Genomic DNA, 22,359 nt, shown 5'->3' on the forward strand with positions numbered 1-22,359 from the left:
CTTTTTAAGCTATTAGTGTTTAGTGCACAAAAACAAATGGACCCCGTTTATCACAGAGACCTTTAACTGGACCTTGGATAGTTTAGACATGACAAAGCTAAATATAAGATAATGAGTCAGAGTCATGCACTGGATAACAAGTTCAACAATCCTCTCGATAACATTCAAGGTAATAATAATAAAAAAAAGTGCTCGGTTCTAAATATGTGTCTTTGGTAAAACAGGGTAAGTAAACTCAATTACCAAACAAAACCACAGCTTTGTTTGAGAACATGTTCTATGTACATAATTCTATGTGTTTGTGAATCACCATCCAGAGGATTTTGGAAAAGATCTCTTGATTTGACAACAAGCTTAAGGCATATGCATAATGGATAACACTACATAAAAAGGTTCTATGGGGTGCTATATGGGTTCTTGACTCAAAGAAACCAAAAAGGTTATATGGAGAAATGTATTAAAGGGTTAGTTCACCCAAAAATGAAAATTCTGTCATCATTTACTCACCCTCATGTCATTCCAAACCCGTAAGACTTTGGAATAAAAATGAATATATATTTTAATGAAATCTGAGAGATTTCTGTCCCTCCATTGACAGTCTATGCAACAGTAGCCCCTCCAGTTCGCACCGCCCGCTCCAAGTGGGACACGATGCTTGCTTGATGTGCGAGAACCAATGAGGTTCATTCTCGTGTGACGCAGCACGTTTGAACTTCACAAGAACCAATGAGGTTCATTCTCGTGTGACGCAGAAAAAAAGATCTCTTTATGAACTTTTTGAAGTGTCAAAGTGGTAGTTAGCTGTCAATGGACGGACAGAAATCGCTCAGATTTTATTGAAAATATCTTCATTTGTGTTCCGAGGATGAACGAAAATCGTACGGGTTTGGAACAACATGAGAACCACATGTCCTTTGTGGCATTTTATGGATTTGAAACTATCACACTTATTTCACTAATTGCTATTTAACTAATTTAATATATTTCATTATTCTATTGTTATTAATGGAATAATAATGTATAACTATTTTCTTTATTATCAATTTTTATTTTTGTTTATTCATTTATTTTGTTTGCGATATAGGGCTAACTGGATTTAGTTTTAATTAATTAATTTTGTTTTGATCCATTAAAAATTGAAACGACATGAGGGTGAGTAAATGATGACAGAAGTTTAATTTTTCGGTGAACTAACCCTTTAAATGTTGACATGATACTTTTAGGTTCAACGGGTTTTTAATATTTAATGGATCAAAACAAAATCAATCAATTAAAGCTAAATCCAGTCACATCGAAAACAAACTAAATAGTTCTATTATAATAAATTAATAACATCAGAATAATATAAAATATATTATAATAAAAAATATATTAAAATAATTAAATAGCAATTAAAATAAAAACACATAATAAATAAATACATAGGACATATTTGGCTTTGGTGAAATAAGTGCTAGTTTCAAATCCATAATAAAATGCCACATGTCGTATCTGATGGCCTTTAATTCTATTAGTTTATTTCCTCAGTAGGCGGAGAAAAGTAAAATAACTCTTGAAATTCTCTCGGCCAGGAACTCAATAGGGTTCTGTTTGTGTCACTCAAATCCTCCAGCAGCGTTATGTGATTTGCATAATGACTTGACTATAAATGATGCTTCCTCTCACACTGTCGCTCCCCGTTTGGGACAGTTCCTGAAGAGAGAAACGGTGCGCAGAGCTACAACAGATAATAAAGTTCACGATGTCTACCTCCTCCTACAGAAAACGATTTGGAGATGTGAGCCGGAGCAGCGCGTTCTCCAGCCGCCAGACGTCCAGTCTCATGCGCTCGCAGGTGTCTTTCGGCGTCTCCTCGGCTCCGGTTATTTACGCGTCGAAGGGCTCCAGAGTCCGAAGTAGCGCGGCGATGCCACGATTGAGCTCTGAGACTGTTGACTTTAATCTCTCGGACGCCTTAAATAAGGAATTCAAGGTGAATCGGCTCAATGAAAAGGCGCAGATGCAGTCACTAAACGACCGCTTCGCCAGTTACATCGAGAAGGTGCGTTTCCTGGAGCAGCAGAACAAGATCCTATGCGCGGAGCTGGAGCAGCAGCGGGGTCAGAGATCTTCCAGCATCGCGGATCTGTATGAGAAGGAGATGCAAGACTTGAGGCGACAGGTGGACCAGCTCACCACGGAGAAAACACGCGCGGAAGTGGCGCGAGACAACATGGCAGAAGATATAGAGCGACTCAGAGAGAAGTATGACAAACATTCACAAAACTGCATAAAATGTTTGGACACGTTAATGTGTGAATGTCATTGCATTAGATCATACAGAATACCAAGTGGTATCGACAGCAGTGTAACGCATTACAAGTAACGCGAGTAATGTAATCAGATTAGGCTACATTTTCAAGTAAGTAAGTAAAGCGATGACTGAGGAAGACCCAGATACAATGAGATAAGCTTGAGGTAATAAAAGCGTCTAAGCGCGAGGTAATATAAGCATGAATAACCTTCTCCATGTCTTGGAATGACAAAAATTATTTAAGTTTGGAAATAATCTGCAATTGATATTCTTAACAAAAGAATTATTTGTTTAGATAAACATAGTCCAGGATGACACCAAGGTTCCTAACCTGGGAGGAAACTGGGGGGAAATGTTTACCCAGCTCCTTAATGAGACTACTCCTTAATTTTGGGGGAACAAAGACAAATATTTCTGTTTTGTCGTCATTAAGTTGGAGAAATTATTTGATAACCATTTCTTAATGTCCCAGATGCATTCCAACAAAGGTTGAACGGAATCGCCAGCTTTCAACGGCAGGTACAGCTGTGTATAAAATCAGCATAAAAATTAAATGAAACATTGTGCTTCTTAGTAATATCCACCAGTGGACATATATATAAGTTAAAATGAGGCGGACCCAAAATAGAGCCCTGAGGTACTCCACTAATAATAGGAGCAGATGATGAAGAGAACGTACCTAACTCTACAGAAAAAGACCTGTTTTTCTAACTAGTAATGTGATGCATTACTTATAAAATTACAAAAAAAATATCAGTTACTTTTTTCAGATAAGTAATGAAAGTTAGGCTACTTTTTTCCCCATTTATTAACTGACATCTGTCCCCATGTTGAGAGAAATCAGGAGTAAGTGCAGAGGTGTATTGTTCTAATCTAGAATAAATGTGAACATGCATTTAGTCATTTCACTTGCACAAAAACAGATTCAGTATTCCTCAAAATGAATAAAAACAGTGAAATGCAAACTCAGAAAATCATGCAAACTTGCAGTAATTAAATGTTAAATATATTTAATAAAATATATATATAAAAAATACTTTATGTATTTAATTTCACTTTATTAACCACTATTTGGTTAAAACATCCCATTCTAAGTTTTTTACCCTGATTATAATATGCAAAATATCATTGATAGATAGCAAGATTCTTTTCTGGGTAACAAATTAAGGAAATTCTCATTAAAAATAACAAAATTACATAATATTGGCATAAAGGAGTTTGTGTACTATAACAAAACCCTTCTTTTTTTAAGTAAGTGTGCAATCCTTTGCAACAAATCAACATTTAAAAATGATTAAAGGGTTAGTTCACCCAAAAATGAAAATTCTGTCATTAATTACTCACCCTCATGTCATTCCACCTCTGTAAGACCTTCATTCATCTTCAGAACACAACTGAAGATATTTTTGATAAAATCCAATGGCTCAGTGAGACAAGAAATTGACAGCAAGAAAATTTGCACTTTCAAATGTCCAGAAAGCTACTAAAGACATATTTAAAACAGTTCATGTGAGTACAGTGGTTCAATCTTAATGTTATGAAGCGACAAGAATACTTTTTGTGTGCCAAAAAGACAAAATGACAACTTTATTCAACAATATCTAGTGATGGCCGATTTCAAAACACTGCTTCATGAAGCTTCAAAGCTTTACGAATCCTTTGTTTCGAATCAGTGGTTCGGAGCGTGTATCAAACTGCTTTTTGAAATCGCCCATCACTAGATATTGTTGAATAAAGTCGTTCTTTTTTTTTTTGTGCACAAAAAGTATTCTCATTGCTTCATAACATTAAGGTTGAACCACTGTAGTCACATGAACTGTTTTAAATATGCCTTTAGTAGCTTTCTGGGCATCTGAAAGTGTTAATTATCTTGCTGTCAATAGAGCCCTCACTGAGCCATCGGATTTTATCAAAAATATCTTCATTTGTTCTGAAGATGAACGAAGGTCTTATGGGTGTGGAACGACATGATTGTGAGTAATTAATGACAGGATTTTAATTTTTGGGTGAACTAACCCTTTAAATATTAAATCAATTAGTTAACCTTAAATATCATTTGTAATTGCACACAGTGAGTGACCTCATACATCAGGGATATTGTGCAGTGAATAGTGACAGACCAGTGTTCAGGAAAGTGCTCTGGTGGTGTTTGCATTTTAGTGTTTTGGAAAATATAAAATCAATTGTCCCTTTTACCTCGGAGGGCCTTTAGCCTTGCGGTACCCTGTGCAGAATGAAGACAAAACCTATTTGGAAACTTTCCAAAAAAAAAGTTTCCAAATAGGTTTTGTCTTCATCCTGTTTGCATATGCTACTGTTTATATTATTTTGTGGTCTAATGCAATGAAAATCATTTCAAGTGAGTAGTGTGTAAATACTTTTTTGAGCCAGAATATAATTGCTTATATTCAAACATTCAAAGTCATTATTGAGAAGCATATGTCTACTAAATGCTGTGATTGACCGATAAGCTGTGTAATAAATAAAATAAATAAACTACACAGAGTGAAACTAATTTTAAAATGTCAGATCAGGCAGAAAATATTTTGCAATGGTAAATATTTTTAAATAAACCAAGGTGTTTTCTTATTGATGTCTGTCATTTACAGACTGGAGAATGAGATTCTTCAGCGAGAAGATGCAGAGAACAGCATGAGGAGTTTCAGACAGGTAAAATATGATTGTGTTTAAAACTAAAGGTTTTGAGAAACATAACTATTGCTACTTATATTATTTCAAAGGGCAGTGTATCTGCAATATTTGTTCTAAGAAGAATCTGCAATTGTGCAGGAAATTAATTCATGAGGCTTTTGCTGATGTATATAGATGAAGATGTTATCACTACTGCTGTTAGAGTTTCAGAAGTACGGCAACACTTGTTGCAACATTTAAAGGGATAGTTCACCCAAAAATGAAAATTCTATCATCATTTACTCACCCTCAAGTTGAATGAATTTCTTTCTTCTGTTGAACACAAAAGAAGATATTTTGAAGAATGTCGTAACCAAACAGTTGATGGACCCTGTTGACTTCCATAGTATTTTTTTTTTATAATATGATATGAACACTAATGATGACAGAGTTTTAATTTTTGGGTGAACTATTCCTTTAAGTGTAGCAAGGCACAGCAAGTTTTCATTACATAGATGTAAAAAATTGAGCAACACAGGAGGAGATGAATTGATAAAATTGTGTAATTTCTGCGTCTGGGTGGATGACAGACATCCACCCAGACAAGAATCTACAATTCTATTCAAGAGTTTGGGGCCAGTATGATTATTATTATTATTTTTTTTTTTAAAGAAATGAAAACATTTATTCAGCAAGGATGCATTGAACTGATCAAAAGTGACAGTAAAGGCATTTATAATGTTACAAATAATTGAATTTCAAATAAATGCTGTTCTTTGGAACTTTCTATTCATCAAAAAATCCTGACAAAATGACATGGTTTCCACAAAAATATTAAGCAACACAAGTGTTTTCAACATTGATAATAATCATAAATATTTCTTGAGCAGCAAATCACCATATTAGAATGATTTCTGAAGGATCATGTGACACTGAAGACTGGAGTGATGATGCTGAAAATTCATCTTTGATCACAGGAATAAATTACATTTGAAAATATATTAAAATAGAAATAAGATGTTTTGTAATTATATTTCACAATATTAGTGTTTTTACTTTATTTTGATCAAATAAATGCAGCCTTGGTGAACAGAAGAGGCTCAAAGAACAATGTATTGAAGAACGGTAACGCTAGATGAGAGCCTGGAAAGTACTGCGTAATTACAACGAATTTACAGAATAACTTTCAATAATTATAGTGTACCTATAAAGTAAGTACATGTAAGTATAGGGGAACAATATGTAAAGTCTTGGGAATAAAGGGGTAACAACCAGGAAAATAACAAATTATTTATACTGTAAGTATTTTAGAACTAAGGGATACTTATAATATTATGATAGACAACAATCTTACGTTTGGGAGCAATTTAGTGAGAACATACACTGATTAAGTTGTTTCAAGGCAAGAAGAAAGAACTACTGCAATCTTTTTTAATACATGGGGAAATATAGGGTGAATTCAGGATGATTGGGACACTTTTTGCCATTGAGATGACTGGGTGTCCCAATCAGCCTGAATTCACCCTACTTTTGTTTCATGTAGTTACAGGGTAAGTATGACATTGAGGGCTGTAAATTAAAGTGGTGCTTGTTACACTTGTCTCATGTAGTTACAGGGTAAGTAATTAAAAAAACGCACGCAATCTGTTATCACTTGGAAACCTTTATTTGAAAAACAACTTATTTCAAAACAGGTTTAAAGTTACAACACTTCTCATTCATTTCTCTTGCTTGGCTTCCTCCTCCTCTTGTTCCTCTTCTTCTTTTTCTTTCTTTCCACTGATGAAGCTTAAGAGGGAATCCCATGTCATTTGCTATTCTGTATTAAAAGAAAATACAGTAGGCCTACACCCGGAAATGTGCTCACCGTTTACTCATCTTTTACCCTCATGCCATCTGAGATGTATACGACTTTCCTTCTTCAGATGAACACAAACAAAGGTTTTTAGAAAAATAAATAATCTCTGGGAATGCTTTATAATGCAAGCTCATGTGTTCCTAAAAGTCGAAGCATCAAACAGCACATACAGCAATAACTACAGTAATCCATACGACCCCAATGGATGAATCAATGTCTTCTGAAGTGAAACGACTTCAGAAGACTTCAGAACAACTTTTGAACAACTTAATCAGTGCACTTTCTCACTAAATTTCTCCCAAATGTAAGATTGTTGTCCATCATAATAGTATAAGTACCCCTTAGTTCTAAAATATTTACAGTATAAATAATTTGTTATTTTCCTGGTTGTTACCCCTTTATTCCCAATACTTTACATATTGTTCCCCTATACTTACACGTACTTACTTTATAGGTACACTATAATTATCGAAAGTTACGCTGTAAATTCGTTGTAATTACGCAGTACTTTCCGGGCTGTAATCTAAAGCGTTACAGAACAAACGTATAAAGTAATAAATAGTTGTGAATCTACTCATAATCTTTGAGCTAAATTTCACCACAAGGTGCGCTATGACCATCTAATGTACACTATTGCTGCTTGCAGGAAATTTTCTCTATTTAAACACAGAAACAAACAAGTCTGGGTTTAATTTGGAACTGTGATAGAGATTCTGGTTTGGGTCTGTGTTTGAGGAATGGCTCTGTGTGGGATGTCAGGCTCGGAGCTGAATGTCTTTGTCTCTGGCATTAGCGCTGGGAAATCTCCATCGCTGCTGATTGCTCTTCCAGCAGACCAGCAGACCCTGACAAAGCAAACTGTTGTGGCTGAACTGGCTGCCAAGGGCAGGAATGTCTGGATGTGTGTGTGTGTGTGTGTGTGAGAGAGAGAGCATGTGTCAAGCATAAAAACGGTGTGAGTGTGTTAAAGCCCTGTTTATTCATGGTTTTAATTCAGGATGTGGTAGTCCTGTCAGCAGACATCCGAATGGTGCCACACAGACTGCAGGGCATTGTGCCCGACCCAGATACTCATTAAAACACAAAGACCTCTTCACTGTGTGCTTGCTGTGCATCTGTGCTCAATACAGTAGTGCTGCTGTGTCATATAATGTTGTTAATGTTGTGCAGGACGTGGATAGCGCTGCTCTTGCTCGAGTGGATCTGGAAAGGAAGGTGGAGTCTCTCCAGGAGGAACTCGCCTTCCGGAAAAAGATCCATGATGAGGTGAGACACACTGTCACAGTTTTTATTTCTTCAGATTGTAGCAAACTTCTGCTTTAACTCAAAGTACAGGGCATTAAAGGGATAGTTCACCCAAAAATTATTATATTAAATTATATTATATTATATTATATTATATTATATTATATTATATTATAAACTTAGTGATCAGGCAGTTAGGAATCGAGTATTATTTTATGATTCTTTTTTTTTCTTAAATCCTTTTTATCTAAAGCACTTTGATTTACCAGTGTGTATGAAATGTGCTATATAAATAAACTTGCCTATATTATATTATATTATATTATAATTTATGTTTCTAACAAAAAGTCCAGGGATTTACATTAAGCCACATTCAAATCTCTGGATGGAAGCAGCAGTTTTTTTTGTCTTTGTGACTTTTGTGTACTGAAACGTTGTTTTAATCTATTAACTCCAAAGATTTATACTTGTCATACAAATGTAAATCCATTCCAGCATTCTCTATAAAATGAAATAAATAATAAAATGTTTGTGTTTGAATGAGCAGTTAAAAAAGTAACAAGTACCACATGACAAAACCATCTACAGTATGTGTGCTGTTTCCACTGCATAGCAACACCCTAGCATTATGGCAACAAGTTTTGCACAAGCAAAAGCTACTCAAAATGTCAAAATTTGGCTCTGTTTGTATGATTACAACACAAGAAAAGGAGGTATGACAGATGTTATTCAGAACGCACTACATCTCTCTCTCTGTAGGAGCTGGCTGAACTGCAGGCACAGATCCAGGGCCAGCAGGTGCAGGTGGATATGGACATGGCTAAACCTGATCTGACAGCTGCTCTGAGAGACGTCAGACTGCAGTATGAGAACCTGGCAACCAAAAACATCCAGGAGTCAGAGGATTGGTACAAATCCAAGGTATTTAACATGAGCCTTTTCACCATTAATGGGGGTTTCAACATCTTAGCCTCTTCTTTGGGTTCTTTGTAATCTCTATCTTGCTTCTGCTTTTTTTCCTGCAAGTCATAACTGTCAGATGAGCTTCTTCTGCTTTTAACACTGCAATTAAGCCCATGTTCACTAAAATATATATTTTTAGTCGCCTTTTTTACCATCTTTTTAAATTAATTTTTCAGTATTTTCACCTTTTCAGCATTTAAGTTTTACTTCTGTTTCCATACTCTGCCCACCTTTGCTAACGCGTGTCTTCATTCACTGTCAGTTTGCTGACCTGACAGAAGCGGCTAACAAGAATAATGAAGCTCTACGAATGGCCAAGCAGGAGGCCAATGAATACCGCCGTCAGGTGCAGGCGCTCACCTGCGAGGTGGAAGCCCTCAAGGGAACAGTAAGCATCTTACATTTACACATATTCTTTTACCCGAAATCTGATAATTGTGACCGTAACAACAAACCTCAGTACTCAAGGGGCCATTAAACCAGATGTTTTACTATTCACTCAGCTAGCTATAAACATGAGTTTATACTTAATACTTAACTTTTCTCTTTAAACTGATGCTTTGCCATGACTGTAGTCAATTTGAAAGAGAAAACTGACTGTAGAAAAAAAAGACAATTTGCATTGATGTCTGCTATAGAGCCTCTTTACAGCAAAATCTCCAGAATTAAATCAACTCTGCTTAGAGTACATACGGTCCCTCTCTAAATAGTGTTAAAATAACACTGAAGCAGAGTTGAAGTTAATGAGATAATTAAGCAATTAATTAATGATTGCACATTAGTGATAAACACCTGCTGTTAACAAGCAGAATCACTGAAGAAAAGAGAAACACAAGAACTACAACTGACTTCAGTCACAGCCTTATTAATTGCTTAATTATCTCATTAACTTTAACTCTGCTTCAGTGTTACTTTAACACTATTTAGAGAGGGACCATATGTACTCTGAGCAGAGTTGATTTAACTCTGGGGATTTTACTGTGTTGTGGCAATGCTGAGAATGCACGCAGTCTTTACAAAAAACAGTTACAACACAAATATTTAGGTCTTAAAGGGTTAGTTCACCCAAAAATGAAAATTCTGTCATTAATTACTCACCCTTATGTCGTTCCACACCCGTGAGACCTTCGTTCATCTTCGGAACACAAATTAAGATATTTTTGATAAAATCCGATGGCTCAGTGAGGCCTCCGTTGCCAGGAAAATAATTAACACTTTCAATGCCCAGAAAACTACTAAAGACATATTTAGAACAGTTCATGTGACTACAGTGGTTCAACCTTAATGTTAAGAAGCGACGAGAATACTTTTGTGCTCCAAAAAGAAAAAAAAAAAAAGACTTTATTCAAAAATATCTAGTGATGGGCGATTTCAAAACACTGCTTCATGAAGCTTAACAAATCTTTTGTTTCGAATTAGTGGTTCGGAGCGTGTATCACACCCAAGACTGAACCTTGGTGTAGAAAAACCTGTTATTCCATGACTACCATAAAATTAAGTCCACAGTCAATAAATCTTTTATTAATGTAAATAATGCAGAATGAATCTCTGGAGCGTCAGTTGAGGGAGATGGAGGAGAACTTTGGAATGGAGTCATCCAATAACCAGGATAACATCGTTCGGCTGGAAGAGGACATACGGAACATGAAGGACGAGATGGCAAGACATCTGCGTGAGTATCAGGATTTGCTCAATGTCAAGATGGCCCTGGACATCGAGATCGCCACCTACAGGAAACTTCTAGAGGGGGAGGAGAGCAGGTGAACACTTCTTTAATGAGATACGGAATATGGTTTATTTTGGGTTGAAACAACATGTTATTATGTTTTATAAAATAATTTTACATTTTATTCTCTTCTATGTAGAATTGCAACCCCTCTTCCAAACTTCTCCTCCATCAGTTTGAGAGGTAAGACATCAAGTCACCAATTAATAACGTAAGGAAACATACAAAAATATGCTTGTGCAGTTTAATTGAAGATTGCATTTTTACAGAAGCGATGCTCGAGTCCAAGCCTGTTACTGAAAATATAATTACTAAGAAAGTTCTTATTAAGACCATTGAGACCAGAGATGGCCAGGTACGTGCTTAACTTATCACTGCATTTTCACACATTTTCAAATGAAATTTAATTAAAGTTGACTGTCCTAAAATATGCTTCTATGTATATATTTAAATATGTTAAATATTTTATTTTTTTCATTCAGTAAATGAACCATATAATAGGGTTTAGTTTTTGCATTGTGACATTATTTTATTAATAATTTAGCACTTTTCCTCCAAAATGTCGTTATGTTTTGTAATTCACATTAACCTCTAATAATCTCTCTAATTTACAATATTACATTTCTGTACTTAAAATAAACCTGAAATCAGTTTAATCTAATTTTACGTCAGTGATATCAATTCTCTCTCTCATGAACGCTTCCGCTCTTCTCTTCCATTAAGGTGATCAATGAGTCCACTCAGAACCACGATGATCTGGAGTGATGGAGGGAAATCTCCTACCATTATCATCCACTGCAAACAGTATGAACAGCCCACAATAACCTGCTTCAAAGTGCCTTTTTATCTGCCAAAAATATACCTTACAAGTATTTGAGCCTGTAGAGGACCTGTAGTTCTGTGAGAACACATGACCTTTAGCGTACTGTGAATCTTTTCATTGTCTGAACCTGTATTTATCTTCCACATAGCATTTCTGAGCCAACATGCTTCAATAAAAATAATCAAAGAAGAGTTTGTATTCTTAAGAACTTCATTATTTGTCTGATTCTTCTTCCATGGAAATTACAATTTTGAAAGTAAAAGAGTTAGACACAACCTTAATAACAATAAAAATCCAAAAAGACTGTTTACAAGATTCCAAATGGGATTTTTATTTGATCCTAATCCTATTAGGCTCATGTTGGATTGGTTCAAAATGACAGGAATCCATTTTGGATTAGTGAGCAGACAAAATAAAATCGAAAGTTTTAAGCTGAAAAATAATTGTGTAAATTATTAGAGCATATTTTAAATTATTATTAATGTTGATATAAATAAATAAAAAGGCCTTATAATTACTCTTGAGAAGTGTTTTGAGATCTTGATTGTTCCTGAACTGGTTCTGGATCTGAAGCCCATCACTGCCATCGTGTGGACATTTATAAGAACAGAAAACAAGTCAAAGTTGTCTCAAGTCTCTGTTTTTAAAGGACCTTTTCAAAAACAGGGTGTTTCTCTCACTGAGGAGCCTCCATGTTCTCTATTAGCGGTTCATGTGGGATAGGATGTGTGTTCCTGTCTGTTTGTTCCAGTGATGGAGACTTGTACTCCCTGGACATGAGTGTTCAAGTTCCTGTTCGCTCCCGGGGAGGCACATCAAGCTCATGTGGATGGTGTCATAACTGAACATGGTGTCATAACTAAACATAACTCCCATGTCATTCCAATCCAAACCCATGTGATTTCCTTTCTTCCATGGAACACAAAATAAGGAATTTTAAAGAATTTTCATGCTTCTTTTTAATTTATGGACAGATGACAGTGACCAAAGGGCGGTCAAGCTCTATAAGGAACAAGAAACATATCATAAAAGTAGTCCATACAACTCGTGCAATATATTTTTCCCCAAAGCCATACGATTGTTTTGTGCAATGGGAAAAAAGGCCTAAAATTGAAGTTGCTATTAGCTACATTAGCTGTATACACAGAGACATATATATATATATATATATATATATATATATACACATATATGTAAACACAAACTTTTATGTTAGATGTGATTAATCGCGATTAATCAGCCCTACTTTAATGTTTATTTATAATGTAAGTTGCTAACAAATTGCTATATAAGGATCACACACACACGTTTATTTTGCTATCTTAGTGAGGACATTGCATAAACTTCCATTGATTTTATATCAGGTCAATGATCAATGATATTTTCTATCACCTAACCAAACCCCTACTCCTAAACCTACCCATCACTGAAACGTGCAAAACACTAGATTTAAATAAAAACTTCTTTTGTCTGATTTATAAGCCTTTTTAACTAGTGAGGACCAGTCAAATGTCACTAGTGGGTTGTGAAAGTATTTCACAATATAAGTGAGGACATTTGGTATAGTCAAAACAAGTACACACACATACACACACATATATATAAATTCATATTAGTGCATTACGGGGGCAGAAACAAACTAGCTATCAGCTGGTCACACCAGTTTAATTGGTCATCTTGGTTTGGAACATATTGGTCAACCAGCTACTGACCAGTAAATGACCAGCTTTGACCAGCTAGACTAGCTAAACCGGCTATACCAAGCTGGATTTTGCATCAGGGATGAGAAAGAAAATAATATTCATATATACATTTCACTAAAAACAATAAATTAAAGTGACCACACGGGAGAACAAATGTAGGCTACAAACTGAGTTGCTTACCAATGTCGATTTCCCCTTTATAAATATTATTTCTTATTTTAATTGTGAATGTAATTGCATATTCGTAGCTAGACAGTGTCGGATTTCATTAATGTAATACACTTGACAGACTAATTACAGATGCTTGTTTTCAACGCTCGTGACCCCAGAGACTCGTGTTTGCCAAACTAACTTTATTCGTGTGACGACCGCGCGCTTCTCTCGGGAAAGCGCACAGGAGATTTCCGCTGGCTTCATCGCTTCTGTTTGACAAAATGACTCGCAAATAGATTGAACCAAATAGAAGAAGGTGGTTCAGCACATTATCTGCGCTCAGAGGACACAGTGTGCTTTGTATCATAGTTTTATGAGGACGAGACAGCAATGACAGTGCCTGAATCAAAGTCATGGAGCGTGTAACTGTCTTTCCAAAGCAGACGTTCAGTCAGCTGAAGGTTGTTCGGCAGAGATGGGCTCAGTGACCTCAGTTTTCACCAAGTCGCGCAACACGTTGGTCAAAGTGGGTTCGGAGCCGCAGAAAGAGCCGGACGGGAAGCATCGGACCGGGTCTCGTGTGATTGCAAAGCAGACTAGCAAAGAACCACTGGTGCAGAAAACAACCGGCACATCCAGAGCAAACACACCACAAGTTACTGCATCTGCTACAGGTGAGTTTAAGTTTGGTCATGTTTCATATTCTTGTGGAGCACGATCTAGGGAGTGGATTAAAGCATATAAAGCTGAAATTGATGGATTTCTATTTGGCAGAATTGTTTTTGTTTTGTTTATGTACACAGTAGTCTCAAAAGTAGCATTTGGAGTCGTACACTCTTAACAGTAGCTAAAGGTCATTACATTAAATACCAAAATATCAACCAAAACAAAGGGGCATCCTTCCAGGCCTTTTTTTCCTTCAGATTTTGCAATTACATTTTTGGGTCATGTGACAGTCATTTTTATTCAGAATACCGTTCATATCAAAATGACTAGTGTTCTTCTTTGATTAACATGTTTTAAATTTCTGAATTACAATTAATTTTTATTTACAATGGCTAGGTGGTAGATCTTTTAAAGGCTGAATTGATTTTTTTTGTTTTAAACTATTAATACAGTTCATACTAAAATGACTTAAATACACTCTTACACTAATACATGTTTTCAATTTCTGAATTTAAATTAATTTTTATATTTTTGTGGTGCTTTGTCAAAAATAGCTCGGAGATGTAACTTTTTTGGACTATATATATGTAAACTGAGGAGCATGTCTGAATTCATAGTGTTCATAGTAGGTGAAAAGTACCTGGATGACCTACTACTTCTGGCGAGATTCTGAAGTACAAATCCGATGGACACTTTCTATCCCATGAGGCCACGGGAGAAAAGTTGTGGATGGCAGTGAAGCGACGCGACTGTTGTAGGTCATGTGACGGTGACAACATGGCAGATGTAGTACGTTTAAGGCCCTGGCCATGATGGCACACTTCATGTGCACTTTCAGTCTTGTGGACGTACAATGGCCACCATGTGCGTATCCATTAAGTCCACAAGACAGGGCCTACATTTCATTCATACTATACACCTTCATACTATACAGCACATACTTTTTTAACGGTCGTGAAGTTTCAAACCAATTGTACTACCTTCTAGGGGTGTAACAGTACATGTATTCGTCCCGAACCATCACAGTACAGACGTCATGGTTCAGTGCATACAGTCAGACAACGAATACAGTCAGTAGCAGGTGATCCACATTATAATCCAGAAGGGGGCGCGTGCTGTAATGCAACGCTGTTTGCTAACTGCCACAACAAGAGCAGAAGAAGAAGAGACGATTTATGCAGCAACCCAAAACAAGAGTTCAGATGGCACGCAAGAGTTTGCTAGTAGTTTCGATTAATTTTGTGACATGCTCCATAAGCTTCACGGAAAGGAAACTGGGACGACAGAAAGTGGCATCCTGTTTGTTTTCTTTATTTTACAGTTTCAAATAATGTCTTACACTTTATGTCTGTATGTCATCTGTATGACCATAAATGTAAGTATTTTAAGGTGTTTCCGCTATTATAATGAGACAAAATCATCTGGCATTGTGCCGATTTGTGTTGTAAGTCTCACTACTACAGTCCAGTGATAAAATATGCTCGCCTGGAAATGGGAGCCTCAGGTGGCACTTCACTCGCTTTCTCCTCGTGGAAAGGTGGAGTAGGCTGTTTTTCTCCTTCTCCCTCATCTTTCTGTGATTTCTTGAAAAAGCGTAATATTAAACTTTGTGCATTCGCCATTGTCACCGCATGTTAATGAACTCTCATGTGCACAGAAAATGACAGCGTAGGCTACGCACAACACGTTACTCAAACCAATAAGTTTGAAAACAGCTGTTGCATTTTACCACACAGCATTGGTCAGTCTATCAATTAGAGTAACAAATCAACAATTCCTTTTTTATTTTTAGTGTTTAATACACTAAAGGAGGCTGTACTGTACCAACTACCTCAGGGGGGATGAAATGCTGCTAGATTGAACAAAATGTAATTTGCACTTCTGTCTCTTCAAAATAAATGAAAAGAAACCTAGCATTGGGGACTTGATGCTTTTTTCTGTTGTACTAAACTCGTATCGAACCTTGACCCCAAAACCTAGGTACGTACTGAACCATGACTTCTGTGTACTGTTACACCCCTACTACCTACTATACAGTATGTGACTTTGGATGCATTAGTCATGTCATATCAGTAGCATATCTGAGAGCCCATACACATGGAGACGCATTTAGCTGTATATGTAAAAATTTTGTATCATATCGGCGCTTCGTCCAGATGGATCTGGCGTTTTAGGAGCCTGAAACCGCTATTTTTTTTTTTAAAAAAACCAGGTCCCAGAGTGGATAAAACGACAACATACTGGTCTGGCATGTATACTACATCGTTTTGAGTCAGTTTCAGTGGTTTTGTGTGTATGCAGATATTTCTTGAGACGACGCCATGTTTATGGAATTTTTTGTAGAATGAGGAAAAAAAGATCGGATAGGGAAAGCGCTGGCTTCGTGTAGATGTGGCATAAATAGCAACATCGCTGAAACATAAGGCACGTGACAAGTTAAACATAGTGTATGTAGTATGTCCTGATTGTATTCATACTACACAAGTGCATACTTGCAAAACTTTATTAACAGATGAGAAATAAGTTCCTCAACTGTAGTACATACTCTGGTACACAATTTTAGACACAAGGTCTTTTTGACATTTACATTTATGTATTTAGCAGACTTACAAAGCAACTTACAAAACAGGAACAACTCTGACCTTTTTGATTTGACCAAATAGGGTAATCTAATCCTATAAAAATGTGTTGATATTCATGACTAAATACATCCTGATTCATGTTTGTAAAAAAAATATATATATATTTTAAAAAAATAAATAATTATTAATAGTTATGTTTTGATATTTTATTTTTAATGTAGCTGAAGTGTCCAAATACTCTTTTGGGAGCCTCTGTTTTCATCTGCCTCTATTAGGTGATTGTGGAATTTCAGCACATGCCTTTATGAGACGGGTGGGAAACAGGTGTCTGCTCATTTTGGGTCAAAAACACGGGTGATAGCGGCCATTTATCTGCACATTAGAGAGTTCAGGCACTTCTGTGGAACAGATGAGAAAAACGCTCCATAATGGGATGATCAATGATGTGCCGCTGCACTTCTTTTGAAGGGTGCAGATCCGTGTTTTTTATGTTTGAACTCTTTGATGTTAGAATAACAGCACCTCCTGATGCTTTATATAGCACACGTGTTTTTCAGAGACGGATTTTTACACAAATCTAGAATGGACATTCAAGCTTTATTTTTATGATTGCTGTCTATTATTGAAAATGCCAGATAAACTTTGATTTAGTAGATTTATTAGAAACACTAGCATTCTAATGTTTGTGGTCAGTAAGATTTTAGTTCATAAAAATAATTTATTTGATCAAAAATACAGTAAAACATTGTGAATTACAGTAAAACATATTGTGAAATATTATTACAGTTTAAAATAACTGTTTTCTATTCTAATATATTTTAAAATGTAAATTATTCTTGTGATGGCAAAGCCAAATTTTCAGCTGCCACATGATTATTATCAAAGTTAAAAACAGTTGTGCTGCTTAATATTTTTGTGGAAACTCTGATAAATTTTTTTCAGGATTTTTATGTATAGAATAGAAAGTTCAAAAGTTTAAAGAACAGTGTTTATTTAAAATAGAAATCTTTTATAACATTAAAACTGTCTTTACTGTCACTTTTGATCAATCCAGTGCTTCCTCGCTGCATAAAAGTATTCATTTCTTAAAGGGGTCATGATATGAGAAATCAAATTTGCCTTGATCTTTTGACATATAAAAGGTCTTTGTCACATAGGCAAAAATACATTTGCATATGACTGCCTCCAGAGCAAGACATTAGGTGTGTTCGACATTGGCTGCGGCTGGATGCAACTGATCGGCGAGAGTAGCCGTGTGCAGGCGGGAAGGAGCTGAAAACGGAGACGTAAAGTCGGACACGTTCTGCTTCCCGCTGCATCAAGTCGAACAAGCCTATTAAATAATAGTTATACATCATTGCAGGCCCCATCCACTAGCATTCAATTGGTTAAAGGATTAGTTTGCTTCAGAATTAAAATTTCCTGATAATTTACTCACCCCCATGTCATCCAAGATGTTTATGTCTTTCTTTCTTCACTCGAAAAGAAATTACGGTTTTTGAGGAAAAAATTCCAGGATTTTTCTCCATATAGTGGACTTCACTAGGGTTCAACGGGTTGAAGGTCCAAAATGCAGTTTCAGTGCAGCTTCAACAGGCTCTACATGATCCCAGACAAGGAATAAGGGTCTTATCTAGCAAAACGATCTGTCATTTTCTAAAAAAAAAAAAAAAAAAAATTCTATACTTTTTAACCACAAATGCTCGTCTCGCTCTAGCTCTGCGAATGCGCCACACATTACGTAATCACGTTGGAAAGGTCACGTCTGACATAGGTGGAAGTACCAATCCGGTGTCTACAAAGCGAACGTGCAAAGACAGTCAAAACGCCCTTTACAAAAAAATATAAAACACGATTTTGGACGATTTTAAAGTTGGAAGAGAAAATGAGATGGAGTTTTTTGCCCTACCGCGGTACTTCTGCCTACATCACGAGTGATCTTTCCTATTTTTTTTTTACAAGATGACCGATCGTTTCGCTAGACAAGACATTTATTCGTCGACTGGGATCGTGTCCTTTGAAGCTGCATTGAAACTGTAATTTGAACCTTCAACCCGTTGATAACTGTTGAAGTCCACTATATGTAGAAAAATCCTGGAATTTTTTCCTCAAAAACTTTAATTTCTTTTTGACTGAAGAAAGAAAGACATAAACATCTTGGATGACATGGGGGTGAGTAAATTATCAGGAAATTTTAATGCTGAAGTGAACTAATCCTTTAATGGCTGACATTTGCCTACACCGGATGCGAGCGTGACGTCAAAAGCAAATAGAAGCCATTATAATCACTGATGCTGTCTACACTGGATACAGTATACAGATGCGTGTTCAGCTTCTGACATACTCCATAGATTTGAGTCTGTCGACAACAGGACAAATGGAAGAGTAAATGGAAGGTTAAAGGAACATTCGCTTTCACGCGTCCTGTTTAAACAGCTCATTTGCTCATTTCTCTAGAGATTTTAGAAGGATGCCATCCTCAGGAACATGTGGATGGTTTATTTTTAATGGCGTCATGGATCGTGTTGGAGGATTAAATGTTTGTTCGGAAAATTTGACCACATTTTGTTTTGTAAACTTAAATTACAATTTTATATGGATAATGTTTTCAAAATACTTACTCATATGCAATAGTGAGTGGCCATCGATACTGTTTCCTATGCAGTGATGTTTGCCAATCACAACAGCAGCCATTTACTGATAAGCCTTAAAGGAGCCGCCCCTTAAAGGGATAGTTCACCCAAAAATGAAAATTTGATGTTTATCTGTTTACCCCAGGGCATCCAAGATGTAGGTGACTTTGTTTTTTCAGTAGAACACAAATGATGATTTTTAACTCAAACCGTTGCGGTCTGTCAGTCATATAATGCGTGTAAATGGGAACTCCATCTATAAGAGTCAAATAAACACGACAGACAAATCCAAATTAAACCCTGCGGCTCGTGACGACGCATTGATGTCCTAAGACACGAAGCGATCGGTTTGTGCGAGAAACCAAACAGTATTTATATCATTTTTTACCTCTAAAACACCACTATGTCCAACTCCGTTTAGCATCCGGTTAGTGAGGTCAAAAAAAAACGCGCTCTGATGACGGAACTGATGTCTCGCGCTTTGCTTCAATGAGTGCAAGACATCACTTCCGTTGTCAGAGCGCTTTCAGACCTCACTAACCGGATGCTAAACGGAGTTGGACATAGTGGTGTTTTAGAGGTAAAAAATGATATAAATACTGTTCGTTTTCTTGCACAAACCGATCGTTTCGTGTCTTAGGACATCAATGGGTCGTCACGAGCCGCAGGGTTTAATTTGGATTTGTCTGTCGTGTTTATTTCACTCTTATAGATGGAGTTCCCATTTACACGCATTATTTGACTGACAGACCGCAACGGTTTGAGTTAAAAATCATCATTTGTGTTCTACTGAAGAAACAAAGTCATCTTGGATGCCCTGGGGTAAACAGATAAACATCAAATTTTCATTTTTGGGTGAACTATCCCTTTAAAAACTGATCATTTCAGACAGAGGGTGAGAATGAGGGTTGAAAAAAATTTCCACACACACACACACACACTCTGTTCACATACATTTCTTTTGTGCAAACAACTTTAAGAAAACATTAACTTTAAAAAATACATGTCATGACCCATTTAATAATCTTACCACGAACTTGATGGTAGTATACAGTATATGCAAAGTTGAAGACATCATCCTAACAGAATATGAAAATGGGTATGATACATAAAGAAAATAATGTCTTTAAAATCCTCTTTAAGTCTTTAAAAGTGACTTTTCTGCCCTGTTCCATGTTTAAAGGATTCCTTTTTCAATATGCCACTTCTCTGTCCCCTTTTCACCTGACCATTAACGGAAGAAGCGACCCTCGAGGGTGACTAAAATATCTCAAGTAGCTCTATGTTTCATGGTTACCATGAAGCGGTGACAGTAAAGTCTCCTGCTGAGGTCCCTGTTGATTGTTTAGGTTTTTCTCCCTCTACAGCGTTGCATCTCTAGAGAGCCACAGGTGGGGAGACACCAACCAACACAGTGACTGAATGTTACGTTTAGATCAAAACAAAACACAATCAGCTCTAGGTTGTATGGTAAGAGTTCGGTTAGATGTGCAGTTTGGAGTAAGGAGTGTTGTAAGGTGTCCAGAGTCCTTTATGGTAGCTGCATTATTAATAGCCTGTCAAACTGAGTCGTCCCTGCATGTCTGAGGACGAGACAGGCACCTGCTATGAATAATTAGGGCTTTGTTATTTAAATAATGAGTGATTTGTGTGAACAGATGGAGTAGATTGTGATTTGCAGCAGTACTAGAGACATCTTAGGTTAGTGGTTCTCAACTTTTTTGACAGACAATATTGGAAAGCCCTTGAAGATATTTCTAGTACATCTACTATAATGGCAAAGCAAAGCTGCTTATTTTCTAAATTGTTTATTTACGAAAACTGTGAGTGGCAATATATTTAAATTATTTGATACATTTTAATTTATATATTATTAATATATTTATATATATATATATTATTTTATATATTTTAATTATTAAATAAAAGCTATAATAATTAAAATAATGAAATTCCATAATTCTGTAGAAGTTTCAAAAACTAAATGTTCTTCAGGGTTAAAACTTTTCATTACAAATTATTTTTAATGTTTTTCATAGTCGTTCTTGATTGCTGGAATTTTTACAAAAAGTTTTGCAAATAGCAATTTCTACTGGAATAAAATATTTTCGAGATTGACATAACTATAAAAATGTATATTTATTATAAAAATTCCATGACTGTTTAAGATTTTATTAATTTCCATGTGATTGTCTTTCAGTTATTTCACAAGTTTTGACGCATATCTTCTTATCTTGTATTCACGACTAGCAGTCCATAATTTCCTTTGTCATGCTTTATTTTCCAGTTAAACAAATAATCACATTTTGTTCAGTCTTCTCATATCATCATCCTCTTGTGCAACAACGTCTTCTCTTAACAACTTGTTTGTTGAGATACTATACTTAACAACCAGTTCTGCTAGCTTACAAAACTATACACGGTCAAAAGCTTTGTGTTCTCCCACTGTGCGTCTGAACTTATTGCACATGCGTCAATAACTTTTCATGTGTGTTACAAAAATGACTTCACTGAACAGTGTAACTGTCGTAGGCCAGTAAGAGCTGCCCGACTCCCATGCCAGAGACCACGGTTCGAATCCCGCTCGGAGCGGGTCAGTAGAACCGGTTACATTTGGTGCCGTGACTCTGCATCGGGGCAAAAAACTGCACGTGAACACATCGAGAGAACTACAGCCGACTGTTGGCCAGCATGTGCGTTCTGCGCCTGCCTGTAAGGAAAAAGTATTTTTTCATATATATTTGTCTATATTCGTAATTCAGAAAGGGAGCCTGGCACTGCAGGCTGCAGATACACAAACTGTAAACAAAGCAGCACGTGCTTAACGTTTTGAATATCATTCATGCTACTTTCTATATTCCACTTGGCTCACGTTAAAATTAAACATTCGCCCAGGAACACTCAGGTACATGACGTAAAATTAGAACAGCCTTCTGTCTGTACCGCCTTGACTTGTTTGCTCACTGTTTTGCTATTATTCTCGCGCTTCGACATTCAACAGTTCTCTCTCATCTGACGCCAATTCTACATGTTGAATCGGCCCAAAAAAACCTGACGCCGTCCGACTAGAGCCAATGGTTCAG

The 22,359-nt window shown here is 36.3% G+C and overlaps 2 protein-coding genes across 14 annotated transcripts in view; both read left to right on the plus strand.

Moving 5' to 3' along the window:
• Positions 1–1,652: 1,652 nt before the first annotated feature.
• On the plus strand, positions 1,653–11,730 carry viml (vimentin like). Its single transcript, XM_051875932.1, has 9 exons — positions 1,653–2,244; positions 4,903–4,963; positions 7,953–8,048; positions 8,787–8,948; positions 9,253–9,378; positions 10,530–10,750; positions 10,856–10,899; positions 10,986–11,071; positions 11,440–11,730. The coding sequence occupies exons 1-9, from the start codon at positions 1,742–1,744 to the stop codon at positions 11,479–11,481; spliced, it is 1,341 nt and encodes a 446-aa protein (XP_051731892.1). The 5' UTR covers positions 1,653–1,741; the 3' UTR covers positions 11,482–11,730.
• A 1,844-nt stretch (positions 11,731–13,574) lies between these two features.
• The window catches only part of pde1cb (phosphodiesterase 1C, calmodulin-dependent b), a 211,398-nt gene continuing 202,613 nt past the window's right edge, over positions 13,575–22,359 (plus strand). For 4 of the 13 annotated variants that reach the window (XM_051866002.1, XM_051865956.1, XM_051865962.1 and 1 more), the window contains exon 1: positions 13,575–14,069. In XM_051866002.1, the coding sequence (XP_051721962.1) occupies positions 13,871–14,069 (199 nt within the window). In that variant the 5' untranslated portion in view covers positions 13,575–13,870. The remainder of the gene's footprint in view (positions 14,070–22,359) is intronic. The other 9 variants (XM_051865968.1, XM_051865949.1, XM_051866036.1 and 6 more) reach the window with 5 other exon arrangements.

Source organism: Ctenopharyngodon idella, chromosome 2 (assembly GCF_019924925.1).
Source record: "Ctenopharyngodon idella isolate HZGC_01 chromosome 2, HZGC01, whole genome shotgun sequence".
Classification (NCBI taxonomy): Eukaryota; Metazoa; Chordata; class Actinopteri; order Cypriniformes; family Xenocyprididae; genus Ctenopharyngodon; species Ctenopharyngodon idella.